At 48.0% G+C, this 22,422-nt stretch overlaps 8 protein-coding genes across 8 annotated transcripts; 6 read left to right on the top strand and 2 right to left on the bottom strand.

Moving 5' to 3' along the window:
* Window positions 1-2,393: 2,393 nt before the first annotated feature.
* TRUGW13939_02232 (uncharacterized protein) lies at window positions 2,394-3,233 on the top strand (the record flags this gene model as incomplete). The annotated part of the gene is made up of 1 exon (XM_035485426.1): window positions 2,394-3,233. The coding sequence occupies one exon, from the start codon at window positions 2,394-2,396 to the stop codon at window positions 3,231-3,233; it is 840 nt and encodes a 279-aa protein (XP_035341319.1).
* A 1,076-nt stretch (window positions 3,234-4,309) lies between these two features.
* TRUGW13939_02231 (uncharacterized protein) lies at window positions 4,310-4,662 on the bottom strand (the record flags this gene model as incomplete). The annotated part of the gene is made up of 3 exons (XM_035485425.1): window positions 4,310-4,371; window positions 4,448-4,531; window positions 4,602-4,662. 3 exons carry the CDS (start codon window positions 4,660-4,662, stop codon window positions 4,310-4,312), a joined length of 207 nt encoding a protein of 68 aa, XP_035341318.1.
* Window positions 4,663-5,064: 402 nt separating this feature from the next.
* Window positions 5,065-6,808, bottom strand: TRUGW13939_02230 (uncharacterized protein; the record flags this gene model as incomplete). Its single annotated transcript, XM_035485424.1, has 2 exons — window positions 5,065-6,481; window positions 6,531-6,808. The coding sequence occupies 2 exons, from the start codon at window positions 6,806-6,808 to the stop codon at window positions 5,065-5,067; spliced, it is 1,695 nt and encodes a 564-aa protein (XP_035341317.1).
* A 1,278-nt stretch (window positions 6,809-8,086) lies between these two features.
* TRUGW13939_02229 (uncharacterized protein) lies at window positions 8,087-9,748 on the top strand (the record flags this gene model as incomplete). Its single annotated transcript, XM_035485423.1, has 1 exon — window positions 8,087-9,748. One exon carries the CDS (start codon window positions 8,087-8,089, stop codon window positions 9,746-9,748), a length of 1,662 nt encoding a protein of 553 aa, XP_035341316.1.
* Window positions 9,749-10,715: 967 nt separating this feature from the next.
* Window positions 10,716-11,622, top strand: TRUGW13939_02228 (uncharacterized protein; the record flags this gene model as incomplete). The annotated part of the gene is made up of 2 exons (XM_035485422.1): window positions 10,716-11,402; window positions 11,458-11,622. 2 exons carry the CDS (start codon window positions 10,716-10,718, stop codon window positions 11,620-11,622), a joined length of 852 nt encoding a protein of 283 aa, XP_035341315.1.
* Window positions 11,623-13,649: 2,027 nt separating this feature from the next.
* TRUGW13939_02227 (uncharacterized protein) lies at window positions 13,650-16,061 on the top strand (the record flags this gene model as incomplete). Its single annotated transcript, XM_035485421.1, has 4 exons — window positions 13,650-13,993; window positions 14,058-14,169; window positions 14,243-14,985; window positions 15,047-16,061. The coding sequence occupies 4 exons, from the start codon at window positions 13,650-13,652 to the stop codon at window positions 16,059-16,061; spliced, it is 2,214 nt and encodes a 737-aa protein (XP_035341314.1).
* A 2,948-nt stretch (window positions 16,062-19,009) lies between these two features.
* On the top strand, window positions 19,010-19,897 carry TRUGW13939_02226 (uncharacterized protein; the record flags this gene model as incomplete). The annotated part of the gene is made up of 1 exon (XM_035485420.1): window positions 19,010-19,897. One exon carries the CDS (start codon window positions 19,010-19,012, stop codon window positions 19,895-19,897), a length of 888 nt encoding a protein of 295 aa, XP_035341313.1.
* A 542-nt stretch (window positions 19,898-20,439) lies between these two features.
* Window positions 20,440-22,330, top strand: TRUGW13939_02225 (uncharacterized protein; the record flags this gene model as incomplete). Its single annotated transcript, XM_035485419.1, has 4 exons — window positions 20,440-21,004; window positions 21,060-21,346; window positions 21,401-21,522; window positions 21,574-22,330. 4 exons carry the CDS (start codon window positions 20,440-20,442, stop codon window positions 22,328-22,330), a joined length of 1,731 nt encoding a protein of 576 aa, XP_035341312.1.
* Between the last annotated feature and the right edge of the window lie 92 nt (window positions 22,331-22,422).

Genomic DNA, 22,422 nt, shown 5'->3' with positions numbered 1-22,422 from the left:
TCGTACACTAGATGAATCCGGCAAAGGTTCATTATGAATAAAAGAGGTGTAGTAACCTGGTTGAATTTAATTGTCATCATAAAGTATACCGCACTGGACTTACCGGTGTACACGCAGAGCATTGGAATTATATGTAAATTACAAGGATCGTACAATATAGTGGCCTTTTGTCAGAAGACCAAGGACATCTTAGTCAAAAAGAGACAAAAGCGGCACAGGCCAGCGTTTTGTCAAAAGCCAAAAAGACTTACCAAAAGAATGTTAACTACATATGTACGGTAGATTATAGTTATATGAGCGATAAATTTATTCTTCAATAGTAAATGTGATCTAATATATATACATGTATAGATATAATTATATATAATATCGGGTGTGAATGGATATTTCTAATAATTTAAAGGAAATGGATCTTGAATATTAAGAACTCTGCTGTGTATGACGAACCAAATCTCTATTGGAAACTAATCAACTCATCCGCACTGAGAGAGCGCCCTTAGATGAGAATATGGAGCATCAGGACTACTATGAACGCTCCTTATAAGCATTTCCAAGCGAATCACCTTTCCTACGTACCCTGACTTCAACATGAAGTTATCCCCGGATTCAGTACCGCTGGTTAGGGCATGGCCCTAGCCCTACAAAGTCCGAATTCATGCCGTTTGCGCAAGGCAGCGCGAACTTTACTACGGTGTTTCTGTCAAACTGACTGAATTGCTGGAATTCCTTTAATGAAACATCTGTCCGCTGATAGTTTAGATAAATTTTATTTTGTGTCCCCGATATCCTTATTAAATCCACAAGGTTTTAGTGATTTGCCATTTATAAAGCATTATACTTATTTACAAGTGCTAGGGGAGAGGCCGCACAGCGCTAATCCGGAAAGTGTTGACCCCCGATCTCACTTGAACAACATAGTTATGTATTTAATCTGCTAGATGCAGGTTACTGATAGACTTTTGCTGAGTAATGATAAGACAGTAAGCAGCCATCCATACGATAGCGGAGGTAAATGCAAGATAGGCGTGAACGTGGCTGATAATGTTTCACTCGGGTGGATATCAGTTAACGCATTGAGACAATTAACCCGCATACTTGCAAATTTACCTACTGTGTTATTCTGAGATGGTATACTATTACACTGTCTTTAAATAAGAATTCCGCGTGGCCTCAAATTGATGTCGGCAACTCGCCTCCCAAGGCAGGGAGGGACTACTATGTACAGACAACCGATAGAGGAAATACCCACCAACACAATTCAAAAAGTAAAAATAAAGATACTAACGTCGAATGTGCATTATTATGGGAACGGATCCACGTGCAAGACTTGATTATAAAACTGGCCACTCATTGGATCGATAACATGCCAACACGTCATACTGCATATGCCTGGCGTACTGCATGTCTTGAACCTTTTTTTTTTTTTCAATTATACAAAATGGTTGAAAAATTAAAGTTGTTATTGGTTGGGATTTCACTTGGCTGTTAACTCTATATATCATGCTGTTCCGGCACATCCGCACATCCGGGATCACTATCTATAAAATGCGTATATCATCCGAGTCAGCCCTAGGCAGCTGCAATCCGATCGATTCACAAGGCAAAACCAGGCGAGGTGCGTTATTTAAGGATAAATAATGAATAAAAATAATCTCAATCATTGAGACATTGAATCTTGGATAGACAACCATCGAGCTATAGGAAGCCGGAAGAGGCGGCTCCGAATGGAGTCTATTGTTCGACCAATGATATGAGTTTCTAGTAGACTGAGTCACTGACAACTGAGACAATTTTGCCTGTCGTGATGTCTACGTAAATGGTAATAATAATAATGATCATGATGATGATGAAAGGGTCCTGTTTTTACAACAAATGCCAGACGAGCGCCACAGTCTGTGCGAGACATTCGAGCTGACAACATCGCCTGCGTCTGTCTGACATGAGAAAAAGACTTTCATACGGTATTATACCGTCCTGCTCATATCTATAAATATAGTCTGGACCGTTTTTAGTGGTAACGAGCATCGCTTAATCAGAAAATACGCAGAGAGGCTTGGAACTCGTCCAGTTGAATCATCTAGAGATGTGAAATCAGCCCACTCAGGTCTGGACTTTGCGTACGACCAGGCAGTGCATTTACATATGTATCTGTTGGCATGCTTGGCTAGGCCATGGCTGTGGTGGCCACTCTCGGAATACCGGATAGGATAGAATGTGGTAGTATAAGACGTTCATTTTCCGGCGATCTCGTTCTCGGTTCTATCATAGACACACTCGCTCATACTGAAATCTGCTAGCACCTCACTCGTTATAGGGAGCTTGGAATTTATAACTTATTCCTATTCATAATACGCTTATAATTCACTACGTGCAGAAAGAACACGAAAAAGATAATGCGTTTCCTCATCGCCGGCGTAGCCCTAATCGGCTCTTCCCTTGCCTATCCCGGCAACTGGCCGGACCATCACAAACCTCAACCTTCTGGCTTCACCACTTTCCCTCCACCTCCTCCGTTGTCTACCGGAGGAACTTGGCCTCCTCCGCCGCCGGAAACTACACTCACGTCTACATACACATCGGCTTCGACTTTTTCCGGTACAGGCCACCACGTTACCTACACATATACCAACACCCAGACCAAGACTGTCTTCATCCCGACCTCGACTTCGGTCGGCACTACGGGTGCATCGACAATCTATTCGACATGGCTTACTGCTTCGACCTCGGTGAGGGAAGCAACTTGGACTACGCTGGTTCCAGAAACGACCTTTCCGGTCGGTGTGCCGACGTCTGGCTGTCCACTACCCGCGACGGAGACGGAAACTGTTACTGTTACTTTCACTGCTACGCATACTGTGGTGCCAGCGTCGACTGGGGGCAGTGTTCCAGGGGGGGAAACGACAGCTGTGGTTGTTCCAGTTACGTCTGCTGTGAGTGAGACTGTGACGGGGACTGCCACTGGGCCTGCTGTTGGACCTACTACCACTGAGCCTGCTACCGGACCTGCTACTGCAACCATTACTGGATCTGCCACTGAAACAGCTACCCAAACTGGCACAACCAGTATCAGCACAACCACGACCTCGAGAGAACCCGTCTTCCCTTGGACATCTACCTCGACGACAGTTAGCGGAACAGGAACCCCTCCTAGCATAGGCACTGGCGTTCCAGAGTGGAAGTCTGACAAGTGGTCCCTTGACAGGAAGCCTCTGGCGTTTGCTCGGCGAGCCTAGCCTTTCTATTCTTGGGCTGGATGATGGAACGATGATATGATTTTTACTTTTTGTACCTGGATGAATCGTTGGATATAATAGTACTACTTTGATAATTGTCCCTTTAGATAGATTGAAATGACATCATATAATGTTATGAGTATAGAACTTTGATAATGGTAAACTGGGCCCTAATATTGAACATAACAACTTGCCCGGTCTTGCCCACTCTACACAGAACTATCCCTCTCCCTTCTCAATTTTAGAGTTGCTACCGAGTGAATTTGGAAGAACACCCGAGGAAGAGCTGGACAATATTCTGCAGATTTCTGAAGCTGTGGCGGCGCCTGCTACACTGTAGGGTGGAGCAAACGAAGCTGATACTTATGGAAGCGGTTTACGTGCATGACTGCTTTCCATCGACATTGAGAACATAATAACACCTGCAACTACCAAGTCGTGGATAAGTAGGAGCGAAACATAAGCCGTCGTTTCATCTCTAACAAATTCCAACTAGCAGCGATCAGCTTCTAAAATCAAGTCCGGATGACGGGATGAAATGATAGTCCATTTCTGGTCTTTTCGAGACGATCCACGCTTACGAATACTAGACATTGCAGTCAGAACAAATACGACCAAGACCATCTTGCAGAACTTGGACTGATTGATCTTGGAAAAGACATCGTGATCAAATCAATCGCATGTAGCTATTGAGCTGGCCACTTGCAACAAGGCCATATCCCCAGTTTACTCAATATCACGCAGTTCCTTGAAAGTTCCGAAGAGAGAAAAAGTGAGAAAAGAATTCGAATTCCGGATTTGATGATCATGATATGACGATGCCCGTTATTGATTTCAAGAATAAAAAAAAAGGGCGTCTAAAACAAGAAAATAACTCCCATTTTCCGATCATGCGACGTTCAAACTTCGACTTGATCCAAATTCAAATCATGATTATCCGTTGATTTCAACCATCTTTCGAAAAAAAAAATCAAACAAATTCCTTCTCCCAACTTTGATATTGAAACATTTTCGAATTTTTTTTGTCGTTGGTTGTTGTTCATTAAATCCAGCTGAAAATAAAAGAAACAAGGCGTCTATCGGAGACGGCGGGCTTCACGCTCGGATTCGAGGAGGCAGAGGATGTCGTCTTCACGGACTGTGGAGATCAATTGTATTAGTTTCCCTTGTTTTTGACCTTCCAAAATATTGTCGCAATTCGCATCCAAACATACCAGGTCCCTTGACGTTACGGATAATCGAACGGGTCTGGTCGTCCATGAACTCGACGCGAACCTGAGTGACACCACCACGAGAGCCTATTTGCACACAGAATTTCGTTAACCCTTTGTCCAATCTTCAAAACATCTCATCTTGGGTTTCCCATACCAGTTCGGCCCAAAACGCGGGTCACCTTGACGAGCTTGACGGGAACTTTGGCGGAATCCATTTTTTCTGGTTTCTTTTTTTTGGTGAGGTTTGTCGCTGGGAGGAACGATTTCTCTTTTGCTGGAGCGGAGTAACGGGTGGGTAGAAAGAATTGACGAGGGAGACGAGCTTTTAGCGGGCGGACGCCGCTTTGCCGTATCGGTGAGTGCGATTAGGGTTTTGGCGCGTCGCAGCCCTGGACCCACCGCAGGTGGCCAATCACGGAGCGAGCTGGGATTGTATACAAATTATGATTATTATTTCTGGTACAACTGTTGCATTTTTACACTGGCAAGTTAAGTCTTGATGGGTGGGGGTATGAAGTGCGCAATGAGTCTGTCTAGATTGACTTTCTTGACTGTTATTATATTGCAAGGTTAGCAACTAGCCTGATTGTCATCATCTTGACATCCTGCATTCAGTATCATCTCGATGCCGAATTACTCTCATCATTTTCTTTTCTTGAACCACCCTCAAGCCCATACTCCGTCTCAAGTTCCTGGCGCAGAGGAACCTCCTTTTCAAGCAGAACAAGCAGCAGAGCCACAAGGGCAATGGCAACAGAAACCTTCCACACGCGTCTGAGCGCCTCATCAAACAGACCTTTGACTTCGTCGCGCGTGTTCTGGGACAGCGAGCGCATGAACTCGCCTGTAGCGTGCTGAAACGCCTGTCCATGAGACAATTCCTGGCGCACGTCGACATCACGCACAGCGTCTAGTCCGCGCTCGATCTGCGTGTTGAAGATGGCCGTTGGCACGGCGAAGCCCCAGGTATTCGCAAAACAACGTAGAAATGTCAGAGTGGCTGTGGCCGCGGCTTGGTCGCGCTCCGACTGGCCTGCTTGAAAGGCTGGTAACAGGGAATCAAACACCATGCCGGCGCCGGCTGCAACGACCAGCTGGAACATCACCCATTCGGCGGTTGACGTACGCGGTCCGAGCATGCTGAACAGGCCGAGACCGACGGTGACCAGAGCAAACCCCAACAGGTGAAGGAATTTGTATCTTCCTGTGCGGGTCAAAACCAGAGCGGCAATGGCTGCCCCGGGGATGGCCATCAGAACGCTGGGGAGGAGATGGATTCCAGATGTGGAGGGGCGAGAGTCAAGAATTGCCTGAAAGTAGACTGGGAGAAAAAAGGTGACACATTGTAGCAGGAATGCGTTAATAACGGTATTGACGGACAGCACCACCGAAGACAAACTTCCGAATAGTCTCAACGGCGTCATGGGCTGCACGCAAAATTGCGATCCTTCGTACAGCATATACAAAACGAGTCCACTAACCCCAAGGAATAATGGAACGAGAATATGTGCTGACGACCACGAGTGGCTAGAGCCTCCGTAGGTCAGGGCAAGCAGGACAGAAACACTGGCCATTATGAGTATGGAAGCCCCCATGAGATCGATCCTCTTCAGACGTTGCATAGAACTGATTTCCCGGTTGTGGCCGACACGGAGAAAAAGAAACAGCATGACAAGACCTACCCCACAGATTGGAATATTCATGTAGAAGATCCATCTCCAGGTAGTCGTTTGAATGATCACGCCGCCTAGAATCGGCCCAAGAACGGTCCCCAAAGCAAATATGCCCAGAACCAAAGCCATGTAGTTTCCTCGCTGTCGCAACGGTACCAGGTCAGCAATGACAACTGGTACAATCATCTCCACTCCACCGCTGCCCATTCCCTGGATAACACGGCCGATGATGAGCATGGATGCATTTTGAGCGGCGCCGCAGATCACGCTTCCAACCAGGTATACCGCCACGATCACCAGCGTCACCCATCTGCGTCCGAATAGATCGGCCAATTGGCCACAGCTGGGGATAATAACTGCGCTGGAACTGTGTCAGTGGTATGAATTTCCGGGTTAATTCAAATACTTACGCCGAAAGAGAGAATACATTGTTGACCCAAACGAATTTGTCACCCAAGTCCAGTTCAGCCGCGATGCTCGGTAGTGACGTTATAAGAACTGTCCCTTCAAGTGCACACAGCAGATTGATTACGCAAAGACCGGCGATGATTCCCCAGAGGCGGAGGCGGTAGTGTTTGTTGTTGGGCGTCTGTTGTTGTGTTTCCGAGGCTGTAGTCTGTCCTGTGCCGTCAAACTTGGACCCATCTTCTGATGTGCAGACCGAGGCTGGTCGCAGAGAGTAGTCCATTTTGGCAAGATCTATATCTTCAGTTTCTGAGGCCCGTCATGGCGGCGTATCCCATAAAACGCAAATTGGTACGGCAAAGAAGTGTCGCGTCTAAAATATATGGCAAATCGGTGGCATGAGAACAGAGTGCCGAGTCATTCTTGACAGATAAGGCAGCTTTAATAGCAGTTTTAAAGGTAAAAAGGGTCAACATCGGACGTCTCTCAAGGGATGCGGTTTGGCCGCTTGGCCCACAGACTATAGGATGATCACATCAACTGCTATGCATGCCATCCCTATCGCGTCGTATCAAATACATGTCAATTGGGAGGTGGTCTGTATTTCCTTGCGTTTTTCCTCGTTCACCTCGCGATAGACATGTGGCACGCCGCACAAGCATGGCTGGAATGAGTTGACCCCGGGTGGAATGTAGGGGGAGTGCAGGTACTAGTACGTACTAGCGAATTATTTTCAGTGAGTACTGTTATGTATCTGCATCACCGTCAACTTTCATCATGGAAAAAGATCCGATGATGGATCAACTGATATACGCGATGGCTATATTAATATCCGGTACGTATTATGCGCGGATCCTGGAAATACGTACTACTATCTTTTCGACTTAAAAATTAGTCGCAGGCGGCAGTTGACAAGCCCCTGCATGGACAGGGGATAAAATTAAAAGGTGGAGAACACCTTAAACCGATCCTTATCATATTGACCTATCATACAGACGTCCGTGCAGATTTTGTTAAGCAACATATCGACCACATCGGCACTTGCGCCGATGGATAACAAAGTTCGACGGTTTGAATCGGCGCGCATTTACTCCGTCTCAGTCCCTCTGTTTCTATGCGATGCGCCGGGGAATTACCGGCTTCAGTTAACGCAGGGTCTCTGGAGGGTCTGTGGTGGAGCGTCCATCGGCTCTCGGGGAATCGTCGCTCTAGTGAGCCTCTGATGTTTCATGTTTGGTCACCCTAAAAGTGCCCCCGCTATCGCGATGACCGCATCTCTTCTTTAACTTGTTGATTTTTTATTCTAGCTTCAGATGTTCCTGCATGAGTGTGCGACGAGTCGCCGACAACTGACTCGGTTTGTATATATTTCGTCACTGTAGGGCACAATTCCTATATAAACCTTGAACAAACACCCCCGCGCCGATGAAATTGTGAAGAAATATATCGACTAATTGATCAATTGGCCCGTTTCAACTGCTTGATGCGTCCACCGCATTCTTTTCTTTGGACTGCTATACGGCTTGATATCACGGCAGGGTGTGTCCATACATGACCTACCATGTTTTTCTCTCCTCTTTTCCTGGCGCTTTTGCTGCCGTGTGCTCAGGCCTCTACGAACAACACCGCAGATCTGGATGACCTCACGACATGGTGGCATTCGACAGGTGAAGTCAACACCGAGAGCCCCGTCCAGGACGGCAATGTGCGCCAATCGCACTTGTACAGCATACAGGTGGCCCCTTCGTCCAACACGAGCGTCTTTTATGATTCCTTTGCCTATGAAGCCATTCCCGGAAATGGCATGACTACGGAGCATTCCTATGGAGTCGGCACGACAATGGCCTGGAGCTCCTTTTTGTATGACTCCAACGCTACAGTGGTGATATCCCGAAACACCAATGCTGTTGGTAACTATACTATCCGGCCAACCAACCTCGGTTTCAACTCGTCCGTCTCGGAGGGAAATCTCTACATCACGGTGCCGTATAGCTCCCGGGGATACCGCTTTTCCGTTGAGTTCGATGATGACCTTCAGAGCCCGACCGTATCGGGAGAGTTGTTGCCCAACAACGCGCTCCTGATCTTTGCTAGTCCGATGGAAGAGGCGTCTATCGTGCCCTCGTCCTCTGATGCCCTGGTGGTAAGTGAAGGCTTGGTATCCGGACTGGATACCACCGAGTCATCCACCGTCATCTTCAAACCTGGGGTATACTACTGCACTGGATACGACCACGTGAAACTTAGCAGCAGTGTCAATTGGGTGTACTTTGCCCCCGGAGCCTATGTGAAAGGCGCCGTTGAGTTCTCCAACACCGGATCCAAAGTCCAGGCGACCGGGCATGGGGTTCTTTCTGGCGAGCAGTATGTCTGGTACGCAGACCCAGATACCAACTATACCACCGGCAGTGACAACAACGGTCTCCGGATATGGAGTGGCCAGACGGGCTCGTCGCCGCAGACCTTCAACCTAGTCGGTCCGACCATCAATGCACCACCGTTCAATTCCATGGACTGGACCGGTGATATGTCGCTGTTGACTACCACCGTCCGAGACTACAAACAAGTCGGCTCCTTCTACGAACAGACCGACGGACTTGAGTTTTACGATGGCGCCCAGGGCCAGGACATCTTTTACCACGTCAACGACGACACCATCAAAACATACTACTCCAACGTCAACATCGACGGCGTCGTAGTCTGGAAAATGGCCACGGCACCCGTCGTGCAGTTTGGCTGGGCGTCTCGCGCCCTAACTAACATCACCATCAACGACGTCAGCGTCATCCACCAGAGCTACAGCGCAGCCGAAAACAATCCGGGCCTGATCGGCGCCGACAACGCTTATACTGCTAGCACCACGGGCATCTCATCCAACCACAGCACCGCCAATGTGTCCAACACCATGTCCGGCGTGACCTGGTCGAATTTCCGCGCCGAGGGGCCCTCCGCATGCCTTTTCCGTATCTCGGTGCTCCAGACGCTGGCAAATCTGACGATTAGCAATGCCTGGATCGAAGAGTTTGCGCCGTCGGATCTGGATACCACTGAAAGCCAGATGCCGGTGTTTTATGATGCTATTACGGGTGTGCAAGCTAATGTGAGTAACTTTGTGATTGAGGATTTTCGTGTTGGCACGACCAAGATCACGGCAGATAATGCGGAGAGTGTAGGCCAGATTAACGTGGATTCTACTTATACCTCGGCTATGGTGTATCAATAGTCTATATTAGTTGATATGTACAGTTATGGTGAAATTTAAGGAGTTCCTCTGGATAACTTTGTAAATATGCACCAGCCCTATCCTAGGACATGAATATGAAATATTTATTTCGTATTTATTAGACTTCTAGGTGTCAATAGGTCGTAAAAATGTCGATCTGAGTGGACATAGTTCAGGGGAGGGGGCAGGTTTAGGAAAAGCGTCATTAGACAGCTCTGCTTGACAAGAATAACTGAATTGACTGACATGATGAAGGTTGATTACAATTAGAAAGGCGTTTCCTTTGTTCGCTTGCGCCTGGCATGACAGTATATTAGGCCTGAGGCAGATAATGTCAACCTGAGAACGCAATTTGCCACTGAGGTTGGAGAAGGGAAACAGTGACATTCTTTTTATCAGCAAGGTAAAGCTCATGCAGACGTTCGTGATTGGTCCATTCTCTCATATCTTACCCCACATCTTTAAATGGCAGTTCAATATTATTCAGTAGAAGAATCAAGTCTGGTACGAGTGCTGATTTTGAAATACATACTGTCTTCTTTGCTTCAGAGCCTGACAGTGCGATTAGTCTTTTATGTGCAACAAAGAATAGGCTGATTCAAACCACACACTGGATTGAGATATATAAAACGGGCGTCAATTTGGGACGGAAGAAAATAGATATATAGAATGCAATCAATGATATTTCTGAATATGCTTAGTATGTCCTTTTTAATGTGGGGCCGAGATTAGCAAAATAAAGATAGAACCGATGTGCCCTCTATGAAATAAGTTTCATTATGAAAGGTTGCATTCTTTGTTGAGCCGAAAATATACCATGCCAATCACGACTGATGGAGGGTGTACGTACTACGATCGCCACCGGAGCAAACGGTATTTAGAACTTACCTACTTCCACCTTCCATCTTCCGTCATTCAACCATTCAGAATATCGATCGCATACATCTACTTGGAAATTCCCGACAAAATGCCAACGACGCGCTCGCAAGCCCGTTCTATAAATATGCTGGGGAAGGGACACAGCCAGCCAGCAGCTGTCCCGCCAGAGTCCCCGTTTGCTGCCATTTCCACAACGACCATCAACCAGAACTCATCACTGTTTAACTATCAAGCATCGACTCAGCCCAGCATGTTCAGGCCGGAGAATCAACCAACTCCTTCACCCGGACAGACAGGCGGTAATTCGCTGTTTGGCAACTGGACGCCGTCGCAGCAGCCGTCGCAAAACAACACACGGCCTCTCTTTGCTAGGGATGATAGCATGCCATCTCCCTTCACGCAACATAACAATACACCGTCCCTGTTCTCTATGAGCCCGAACACAGTTCCCGTATCCGGAAGCGGGTACCGACCATTTGTCAATCCGTTTGTGTGCAAACCTCCTATTCCACACCCGCCAAGCGTCTTCGGAATCAGGATCGACTGCAAGCCCGGGTGCAATCACTATGTCAGTTTACAAGAAGAGAAACGCAAATCGCAGCCTCTAAAAGACAACTCCCTTCCACCGGAAGAATACGAGGAAGCTAGACAGGAACGGATAGCCAAGGTTAGCAAGATCTTGGAGAAGGTGAACTGCCTCGACGACCTCACGGAAGACGTGGTCCGGGAACTCATGGCCACGGATTATGGGCTGCTGGCCATTATGAAATTCAAGGTATGCTGACTCCAGAGTGTTTTGTGGATTAGTTGTCGGAGCTAACGTCCTGTAGGTGACACTGTTGGAATGGGCCGAGTGGTCGGAGCCGATGAAGCTCAAGGAACTGCCGGTTGAGTTGAAGTGGGAGGGGTGGGAGAACATCACAATCCAATGTGGACGTGGAATCAGGCTGCGACGAGAGAATCCTGTATCTGACAAGCATGTCTCCCCAGAGTAGCGAGGTCTCTTTTCGGCGGGATGGGGCTCGAATCTTTGGAATCATGATGGCGGTAGAGGACTGGTTTTTTGTTTTTGTTTTTTTAGTTGACCGAAGCAATAGTCCTAATGATTAGACAATAGATATGGTATGGCAACAGAACTGGCATGTTAGAACAGAGTTGTAAGTTGTAACAGAGTAAAGCGGGAGGTGTTGTCTGGGGAAAGCGCAGATCCCGTGCCCGGCGAATGAGCGCGCGCCCGCTCAGCTCGCCACCTGAACCATGACGTCAATCTCGCACCTCGACGACCAGCAGCCTTGATTTAATGTTCTTCTGGACACTATTTATATTCCTATGCGTCCTCTCGCTGACTGCTGCAAGCCAAAATCTCTAGAGAATCCGTCGATTGATGCAAGTCCTGGCGCGCCTTGATGTACATGATGTCTAACAGTGTATCATCATAAAGTCGCCTGCAGAGACCATGGGCTGTCGAACCAGACTGCTTCGCTCTCTGCGTGTAACAAAACAAAACACCTCAATCCGTTAATTATTTGTCGATATATCACTTGCCGGTGGCAAATTCGCTAGGTACAAAGGTACAAAGGTACAAGATACCCGTTGCCACGTCCTCGCCACATCCTCGCCACATGAGGCTCATACGCCTGCTGCTCTGTCGGTCTAAATCGCAGGGCCTCGACTCATGGGCGACCTCGCTTCGTTTGTCAAAATAATATGAGCTGACTCACCTGAACGTGCCGCGGGTGGCGTAACACTTGAGACTTGAGACTTGAGACTCGAGACCAGCCGATAAGAACGACAAACAATCAATTGAGTATTCTGGCCAAGCTCGACAAGATGACTATACCAGTCAGCCTTGCGGCCGGCAACTGGCATTTTCTCAAAGCCGGTAAAGCGATACCAGAATGCTGTTCTAGTAGGAAACAGCAGCCAGGCTCTTCACCCTAGGAGTTGCTGGCTTTATGACTGTTGCGACTCGCCACCGCAATGGCACTGGCATAGTAGCGTTACCATGCGCTAGAAAATGGCATGATAGTGAAATCCCGCTAAAAAGAGAGCGGGACTGTCGCCGCCCATTTACCGTTTTCAACTCTGATAGGCGGGTTCTTCTTCCGATAGGAAGGAAAAAAAATATCGATTTGTTGGGACTCGCAATATCGGGTTGTCAAGTCGTGCACACAGCAAGCACACAGCATGCACGATACATAACACGATCGCCGATGGCATCTTCTCTGTCCTGCCACAATAATAGCTTTCCGGGCACCCTGATCGAGGAAATAGATCTAAGGCGAATAATGAATGAGAAGGACAGCCCTGTCTTGAATCCTCATTTTCGGGCCTGACTGCGTTTACGGATCGACCCGCTCCCGAATCAAACAGCACGACTTGTATGTGCCTGAGTGGGGTCGTTGTTCCATTAAATCAAACGTTTCTGCTCCATGATAGCCCACGAGACCGAAACTGTCTTTCCTCCTGGTCTATGCGGATAACAACAGTTACCAATCCTCTGGCGGAAATCGGCACTGAAAGCTCTGGAAATTTGCGTAGACATACGCAGGGAAAACAGCGTCTTGCCTGGTATTAATATTAATGCCAACATCTCTTCGCTATTTGTACAGTTTTTCCCGCCTGACCGGGTGGTCTTTTGGTGGTCTTTTTTCGACCCGCCCCGGCTCGCTTTACGGTTGTTTGTTCCAGCCTACCACAAGGGCCGAATAGCTACCTTTGCGCTCGACTGTGTGCATCCTTATTTTTTTTTCCCCCTCTGACACCCCTTAAGACTTCCCTTGGTAGATTCTTTGGGTCACGACTGTGCATATCCACGCGACTGATCACTAGGGGGAGAAAATAAAATAAAATCGACACTACAAAAGCACTAGCCTAGGCTATTTCGGGCCCGGCTAGGGCTTGCTGCAGACGTTGATGGTGCATCTGACTCCTACTTTTCACCAACCGACTGTGAGACGGAGGCACCTAGGCAGATCGACGCACCGAAAGCGTCCAAATGCTATAAGCTGCCCTGCATACAATGACTGGCGGGCAACGTCCCAGGCGTCCTCCACCAAATGCCCTATCGATAAACCCCCAACAGCTTCAACCCTCGGTGACCTCGTCGAGTAGCGATGCGGGGGATTCTCGATTACGTGTGCCCAACGAACCCTCCTCCAGGCAGACAGGAAACCCCAAAGTGGCCATACCCAGAGTGCCTGGCTTGCTTGAGCAGTCAAACACAAACAAACGGGTTGGCCACGCCTGCGAATCATGTCGAGAACAGAAAACAAAATGCAGCGGTGATCGCCCAGCATGCGAACGTTGTCAAGAACTCGGCTTAATGTGTTTATACGGAGATCGGAAACGTGAACGAACAGCGAAGTCACTAACCCGACCTTTTTTGAGTTTCTGGTATTCGGATCGAACTAACATAGAGAGTGATTAGACAGCTTAGGGATTATGCGAACCAAGTGAATGAATATGAACAGCTTTTGAACAGTCTCCATCCAAAACTTGATCCAGAAGATGTCCAGACCATCCAAGATACGCTGGCTAAAGTAGGTCGCTAACAAACCTTCCTGATATTCTTTTTTTACCGCCCTGGAAGTAGCCTGACGTAGTCGCTTGTAGTATAGGCTCGATACTGACAAGTACACTTCCGACGACTTTTCCACGTTTTTCAGTCGATCAGGTCCTTCGGACTCGTCCGATCATACGTCAGCCCCTGGACGACCGGCTCTGCTGAACGTTCTCAGCGGCGCCGATTATACAGAGGAAGATTTCAACCGAAACGATCAATCCAAAGCCCTCGGTTTCGTGGGCAAACATGCCGAGACAGCCTGGTTGTATAACCTGAAACGTGAGATCGAGTCAAATACCGGAGACGCAGAACAAACAGAACCGAACTTACTAGAAGGCCATCGAGGCTACCATTCCATCGCATCGGCAAGCTATTTCCTGGACGACTGTGAGATTACGATCAACGAAGACATTGATCCTCTAGGTCGACCCTCGCAAGTTGTTGCTAACGGACTGGTGCAAACTTTCTTCAACACGGTGCATGCTGATTTACCGATTCTAAGAAAGGAAACATTTCTCAACCAGGTGAATTCTTTTTACACGGCTGCATTCGTTCAGCCTGGGCGCCAGTGGCTGGCCATTTTGAACCTGGTGTTTGCGATAGCATCTCGAAGTGACCAGCATCAGATCCGGAACACTTTGCGGAATGTTGGCGAGGAGACCCTGCAGTATTTTTCTCGGGCCTGGAAACTGGGCCTGAAAGACACGTGTCTTCTGGACCACGCTGATTTGCAGCAAGTTCAGATCGAAGGATTGACGTCGTTCTTTCTCTTGTCTTTAGGCCACATAAACAGGTAAAAGATTCGCCACTTGACTGTGGTGTAGAGATATCTGATTTGCTGACTGCCTTGATAGGGCGTGGAGAATATGCGGGTTAGCCGTTCGATCGGCAACAGCCATGGGCCTGAACTTGCGGAGTGAAAGCAATTACGTGACACTTGCGTCAAAGGAGTCACGCTACAAGGTCTGGTGGTCTCTCTACACACTCGAAACACTTCTCGGAATCATGCTGGGCCGTCCGATCAGCGTGGAGAAGGAATTTTGCACAACGCCGTTCCCGGTTCCATTCGAGGAACATGACTTTTCCGATCCGAAGGTTATACAGGTTATGAGCGATGGCAGACTTCGCAACAATCTTCTGGGCCATGTTATTGCGGGACCGTTTGGCGATGCTTCTCTCGCGTTGACGGGGCAGAGTATCCGGACGGCGATGGAGCTTTTGAAACCGAATCATGTCCTTTATTTCGTGTGTTTTCTCGACCTCGCCCGGTTGATGCGACAGGTCGTCGAAGCCCTATACGCTCCTGATGTTTCTCAATATCTACCGACGGACCCGGAAATCGTCATCACTGATCTTAACATCAAAGCCGACGTGTGGCTTTCAAAGCTACCGTCTGCATTCAAATTCACGGACGAGAAGCGTGTGACGACTCGAGATTACCGTTGCCTCCGCCTCGGGCTACAGTACTATAGTACGAGAATATTGATTTCCAAGTCCTGCCTCCACAGTCTCGATTGGTCTTCAGCAGGCGACCACAGATTTTACGAAAAGACCGGAGACAGCTGTGTGGAAGCTGCTTGTCACATGTTGGGTCTCTTCCCGGCAGCATTTGACGCTACATGGCTGACCGAGGTGGCGCCGTGGTGGTCTGTACTGCATTATCTTGTCCAGGCCACGACAGTTCTGTTGATCCGGGTTTCTGCCAGTGCAGATTCGTCGCGAAATTTGCGGCATGCACTGGACAAAGCGGCCACGTGGTTGAGTGGGTTGTCGTTGAAGGATTTGGCTTCGCAGCGAGCGTATGCTGTATGTGCCAGTCTGCTTGAACAACTCGATCCAATGGCTGGACAAGGGGGGGGTGTGAGATAGGGCGTATGACGATACGTGACCTGTGACCTGTCCTATAGGGGCCATCATTAGCAGTGATTTATTCATAGCGAGCTTGTGGCCCTTTCCCTAGGACTCGTAAAAGAGGACTACGCCGTCAGGATCCTCGGCATGGCCGCCCGATCACAAGCATATCACCTACCACCTCTTCGAATTTTTTTTTTGTTTCTGTCTACCCATCTACCTATTTTCTTCACATCATTTCAATCTTTTGATATCATTCGCATTCGTGACTTCAACAAAGCATAGCGCTGGAAACAGGCGAACGGGTGTTTAGATCGCGCGCTTCCTGCACCTGAAATGGTCCCCATATATTATCGTTATATGATGAGCCACGACTGATGATTTGGAACTCTTTGCATTCTGTTTATTTTTATTTCAATTTATATATATATATATTTTCTTGTTGGACCATGCACGAGATTCAAGTATACGATAGAATCTGTATTGATAGGAATGAAATACTTTGATATTTCAATAATCAGTAGTATTAAAGGGCCTTTACTCAGTAATAAGAATATGTACTATTTCCATTTCCTCGGAGATGGTACATTATAAAAAGAAAATTGCACGTGTCGATGCCTTTCAAAGGCTGACCAAACAGCAGCATTCGTTATCCATGATTGGGGGGGCTGAACCTAATCCAATGTTCACGCCATCCAACTCAATTTCGAGCCCCCTTTCACCCCCTTCTCTGTCTAATTTAGATTCTAGACCAGTTGTTAAATAATTTGATGACCCCTGAACAGGGGCGAGAAAGCTAAATAGAAAACAAACGACAAGGGGAGATGTTCCTGCATGTGGTTGTCAAGTAAGAATACACAAATCTAGATTGAGGTTAACGCAAGGACGAAAATTGGCCGATGATGGAGTATTGTCATCGATTGATGCCATTCAAAAAGAAATGAATTATTAGTTTCCCCTAGTTGATATCTATAATGTGTTGATGTTAAGTATAGATCCGTATACGACCCTCAAGGATTGGCCACCATAGATGCATGTAATAAGTGAAGCTACTATTCCATAGTTACCTTCAACGGTCAACAGTAGTAGTAGGAGTAGTAAAGTAATTTCCACCTACATCAATAGACTCACGAGTAGCGTCGAATTAAATTAAATCGATGGATGACCCTTGTCCTCCAAGAAGGTGCAAGTGAAGGAGTAAGAGTAAGAGAGTAAGCTTGAATCGACGAGTCACGCAATTTCCATTACGTTATTGGTAAAACCCAGCATGCATCTAAAATCCAGTAGCGTATTTTGGGACTGAGAGCAGGGGTGGTGTGGTTTATTACTGTGCTGCATATGAGTGATTATTATTGCGCGATTACACATGAACAGGTGTGTCAGATGTACTCGCACAGCACAGCACGCCAGGCTGAGGCTGTGTTACGCCGAAAATGGCGCCGACGTCCCAATAGGATTACAGTATTTCGAGTCGTTCTTTTTGAATATTTAATAAAATAGTGAAATGAGCGTTGTTCGCGATCACGTCTGCTATGACACGGTGTTGAGGGTTGGTTTAATTACTTGCCCCTACACACGGGATGATGTTTCATGCAAACAAACCAAAAAAAAAATAAACCACCGTCGATCTGAGTAGACACTATATTCTAGAAAAAAAACTTTAGCAGTTGCGAGACATGCGGGGAAGAAGAGTGGGAGTAAAACTAGAACCGAGGATGCACGTGAGGCCCTTCCCACCACCACCAACAAACAGCGCCGCGAGTCCAACGTCCTCCATTCACCTCGCACACCATCAGCCACCAAAACAGCCACCAGGCCAGCCAAGAGCCTCGTTTTGGAACACAATGTCAAGGAAATGCAGCGTTGTATTGAACGAGGGTCCCTGGCGCGGCCCAGCCCAACCCAGTCCTTTGCAGAAGCCAATCGTTGCGCAATGTGTTGGCGCTCAAGCGCTCAAGCTAAGGATTCGCCTGGGGGAGCCGACACTTCCGTATAATTTAATTATGCAACTCAGACCAATGACGCGTCGGCTCGGCCCATACAAATCCGGGGTTAGGGTTGGATGCTACCATCGAACTTTGGCCTCTGCGCGCGGGGGAGGACGCAGCGTCGGCCACAAGAATCCCACCTGGGGATAGACTGCCTGGGGGCACTAGTCCTGCACCAGATCGCAAGTCGCTAACAACGCTCCCTCTGTCGCAATAAGAACAATGAAAGACTCCGCATAGATCTAGACCTGCTTTCGGCCTAGGTTTGCTCATGTCTCACTCTCATGTCGCTAATTTGAGAATGGCCAATCGATCCAGTATCTCCGGCGGACGAGATTCAACGACTGCTAGCCGCATGATGCCTCTTGATCCAATTTCTTAGTTGGCTGACAGCTGTCAGTCAGATGGACAGTATCGCAAGTGTCGAGTCTGGGGTACTCGGTAATTTGAAGGGGCCGCCTACTGGCTTTTTGCTCGTCGATGATCCGCAAGAAATCATGCAGGGCACAGCCAATCCAATGCATTCATGTAGGATGCTCATCAGCACGAACAAAATCTAATTGTCAGCATTGGCCAGGGTGTGACTGGTCTGGGTTTCGTTGGTTGTTGTTCCTGGGCTGAATTTTGTGGCGTCTCATGCCTAGCCCATGTCGACATCGAAGAATCTGGTTACTGCCCCGACGAATCCTTGTATCTTGCTACCCAGTCACTGTGGCGATTTACGGCCAGCGCGGCCCACTCGACAGGGCGAATCCTTTGGTGCCTCGGCCAATGTTGTGCCTTTCAGACATCTGATGACCCGGGAGCCATGGATGTGCGAAGAGGCTATATAAGGAGTTACCTCCTCCCGTGTTCAAGCATCCACAAGCTTTCTGATACACCATAGCAAGTCGTCGCATCTTTGTGCTTTACCTCCAATCACACTCGTTCTTAGACGTAACTCAAAACGACATTCGTTATTCCAACGCCGCAATCACCATGAAGTTCACTACTTCTCTCGTTGCCTTGGGTCTCGTTGCCCAGACCCTGGCCACCCCTACCCTCGTCGAGCGCAAGGCTTCCGTCGTCCGACGTGATCTTGACGCCTTCGAGTCCGTCCTTTCTGCCGTTGGGGATTCCGTCGATAGCTTCGACACCGATGTCAAGGCCTACTCTGGCGGTGACACCACCAAGCTGCTCTCGGACTCGAGCGACATCATCACCGTCACCAACAAGGGTGTCAGCACCCTCTCGAGCCAGGATACTCTCTCGCAGGATGATGCTCTTTCGCTCACCTCTCCCGTGCAGACCCTGACCAAAAAGATCGAGACGGCAATCAGCGATCTCATCGACAAGAAGTCTGATATCGTTGCTGCTGGAAAGGGTGCCACCGTCGAATCCAGCCTTCAGGAGCAGTACGACGCTGCCAAGAAGCTCTCTGGCACCATCACTGACAAGGTCCCTTCGGCTCTGTCTGGTATCGCTGCCTCTCTCGCTGCTGGTATCACCGATGCTATCCAAAAGGGTATTGATGCCTACCAGGGCACCGGTGGCTCCACTACTACTGGTGGCAGCACTGGTACTGCTACCGCTACCGCTACCGCCACCGACACTGGCTCTGCTACCAGCGCCCCGGGCTCTACCACTGCCCCTGTCACTGACACTCCCACTGCTACTGCTACTGCTACTGCTACTGCTACTGCCACTGGTTCCGGCTCTGCCGTCCCAACCAACCCCGGCACTGCCACTTCGTCTGGCGTTCTCCCCGGAAGCAGCGCTACTGGTACTGGCGGCTCTGTCCCTCCGGCTTTCACCAACGCTGCCTCCCTCAACACGATCAACACTGCCGGCGCCCTCGCCGCTGTTGCTGCCCTGTTCGCTCTCTAGATCTGGACAATGCATTTGACGGAATTTCTGGGACTTATTGTGCGAAGTGATGGGAATTATGTATAATACGAGTAATGTGAATGGGGGAGGGGGGCTAAAGACTAATATGGATGTTTTGTTTGTTTTGTCGATTAAAGGATCACTAGTTTATTATTAGCATCTTGAATAGTCAAAAATACAAGCAGCTTGTTACTCATATTTGAAATTGTCAATCCGAGAAGTCCCTTGCGACAAAGATTCAATGCACTCACTCCACATACGGAGATACTTTGAAGTATAAGATTGGTGGATTGTGTGTATGGGGCAATAATATCGCACAAACGGACTAAAAGTGGAGCCGCGGAGAAGTTGCCGGACCCGAGACTCTCACGCCACACACGCTTGATCCTTTTACAATTTTCTTTTTACATGCAAGACTTCATCAGAACCTATCACACAAACACGTCAACATTTGTTTTCGATAAATAGCGTTCTTGAGTAATAGAAACAAGCCTACCATGCAACAGCTGTCTTGACAAAACACACAAATTTGTGATTTCTCAATGCCATCCGAAGAGCACATCACAATTGATTTACACACCCCGTCATCCATTGCTGATCGGGAGAAAACCAACAACAAGACAAAGAAAAAGAATGCACAGAATAATAAACAAGGGGCTTTTCAAACATTTGTATTTGTATCCTCGCAAGATGCACACCGCGCCCGCAGCTATGCCATGCGCCAGTCGTGGCGAAAGAGGAAGCAGCAGCAGAAGCTAGAGCAGAAAGAACATGAAACTTCTGAGAGGAGGGCTAGGCCCTTGGTTGCCAAACCGGATTTGGCTACAGGGGTGTCTCTTCCTAGCCATACTGTGTCATGGCCTTATAACGACACAGCAGTGGGGACTGATATAGCAGTGAATGCTGCGGATGGCGACCTGCAATTTTCCACTGAAGATCTATTACCCGGGATTGCCGGATTGGATGAGCTTTTTGATTTTTCGAACCTTGAACTACCTGGAGAGTCTTTGGTAAACATGGACAACGTCTTGTCGCCTCTTGCCCTAGACCCCTTTGATACATTTCCTATACACTTGACAACCAGACACCATGAATTGTTACATCACTGTAAGATTCAAGATTGCTACTTTTTCAAATCTGATGCTATTCTAACTAGCTACAGGGCTGAGCTCACATGCCGCGATGATGTTTGAAGAATCCCCTTCGATAGACTTTAATCCCATGCGAGATGTGTGGTTTCCGCTAGACTTGTCTAATGCTGGCTCATTCTACGGAATACTGGCACATGCAGCAGCTCATTTGTCATATCTACGTGGCAATAAGCACGCTGTCGAGGTTTTGAAATACAAGGCCGAAGCCGTGTCGCTGATTAATAAGTGGATGAACGACGAAGAAATGGCATTGAGTGATACCACGTTTGCAGCTGTGGTTAGGTTGCTTACATTTGAGGTAAACAGAATCCCAGATGTACAAGACTAGGGAGAGAGCTGACATCCTGGATAGCGATACTGGGGAACAGAAGAAGCGTGGCGAATCCACCGCGCCGGCCTGGAGCAAATGATCCGAACAAGAGGCGGCATGTCGTCTTTGAAAGAAAACTGGCGGCTAGGATTGGTCTTGCAACTGTGAGTACTTCCTCGTATCTATTTCTAACTCGACTAATGTGAAAAAAAAAGGATCTCCCTCATGTCAAAACCATCATGGTTTTTCCCGTCAAACAACATCTCTGAAATATCCGCCTCGATGGCCTATCTTTCTTCACAAGAAACATCTTTATCAGATCCGAATATCCCGGATATCCATAAGCTTCGGTCCCTCTGGTTGATATCATTTATTCAGGATATGCGCAGCCTAATGGCAAACTCAAGCAATTTACAATCCGAGGGACTCCGACACTACCATTCCCTCCACGAAGCCGTCAACGTCCTCCGAACATCCTTCTTCAATAGTATTAATGGCAATGTCGAACCAGGATCGGACATATACGAGCACGACCGCATCGCCTGTTTATTCTACATTGGCGTAATGATCCAAGAATGCGTCTCATCCCGATACCACAACACCATCGCTACGGTCACATCCACGACAACAACAATGTCACCTGACATATTAACCAATGAGCAGTTGTACGACCGTCTCGCGACTCTGAATAGCGCAATGTACGAACAACAATCAATCTGGCGACAATCAATCCCGCAGCTAGAAGCGTTTCTGTTGAACCATTTCATGAACCAGCTGGGCAACATGAATCGCGCAAAGTATGTGCTGCAAATGACTGAAGTCTTGACGTCGTTGAGCCGCGAGGCGAGGAATGGGGTTGAGAGGTGTTTGTTGAATATGTTTAATGGACGCTATGCGCGAGATAGTCTTGCGGCGGGTGGAGAAGGGGGCTGGACGGTGGACGAGTTGTTGATGACTATTCATGGACAGTGATGGCGTTTTACAATGCGACATGAATTTGAAACGAAAGTAGGATAATTCATTTAAATTTTCAAAAATTATTTGTCTTTTAGGCAACTCGATAT

The sequence above is a fragment of the Talaromyces rugulosus genome, chromosome I (assembly GCF_013368755.1).
Source record: "Talaromyces rugulosus chromosome I, complete sequence".
Lineage (NCBI taxonomy): Eukaryota > Fungi > Ascomycota > Eurotiomycetes > Eurotiales > Trichocomaceae > Talaromyces > Talaromyces rugulosus.
Note: the sequence above shows the minus strand (reverse complement) of the source record. Positions and strands in the feature narration are given on the sequence as shown.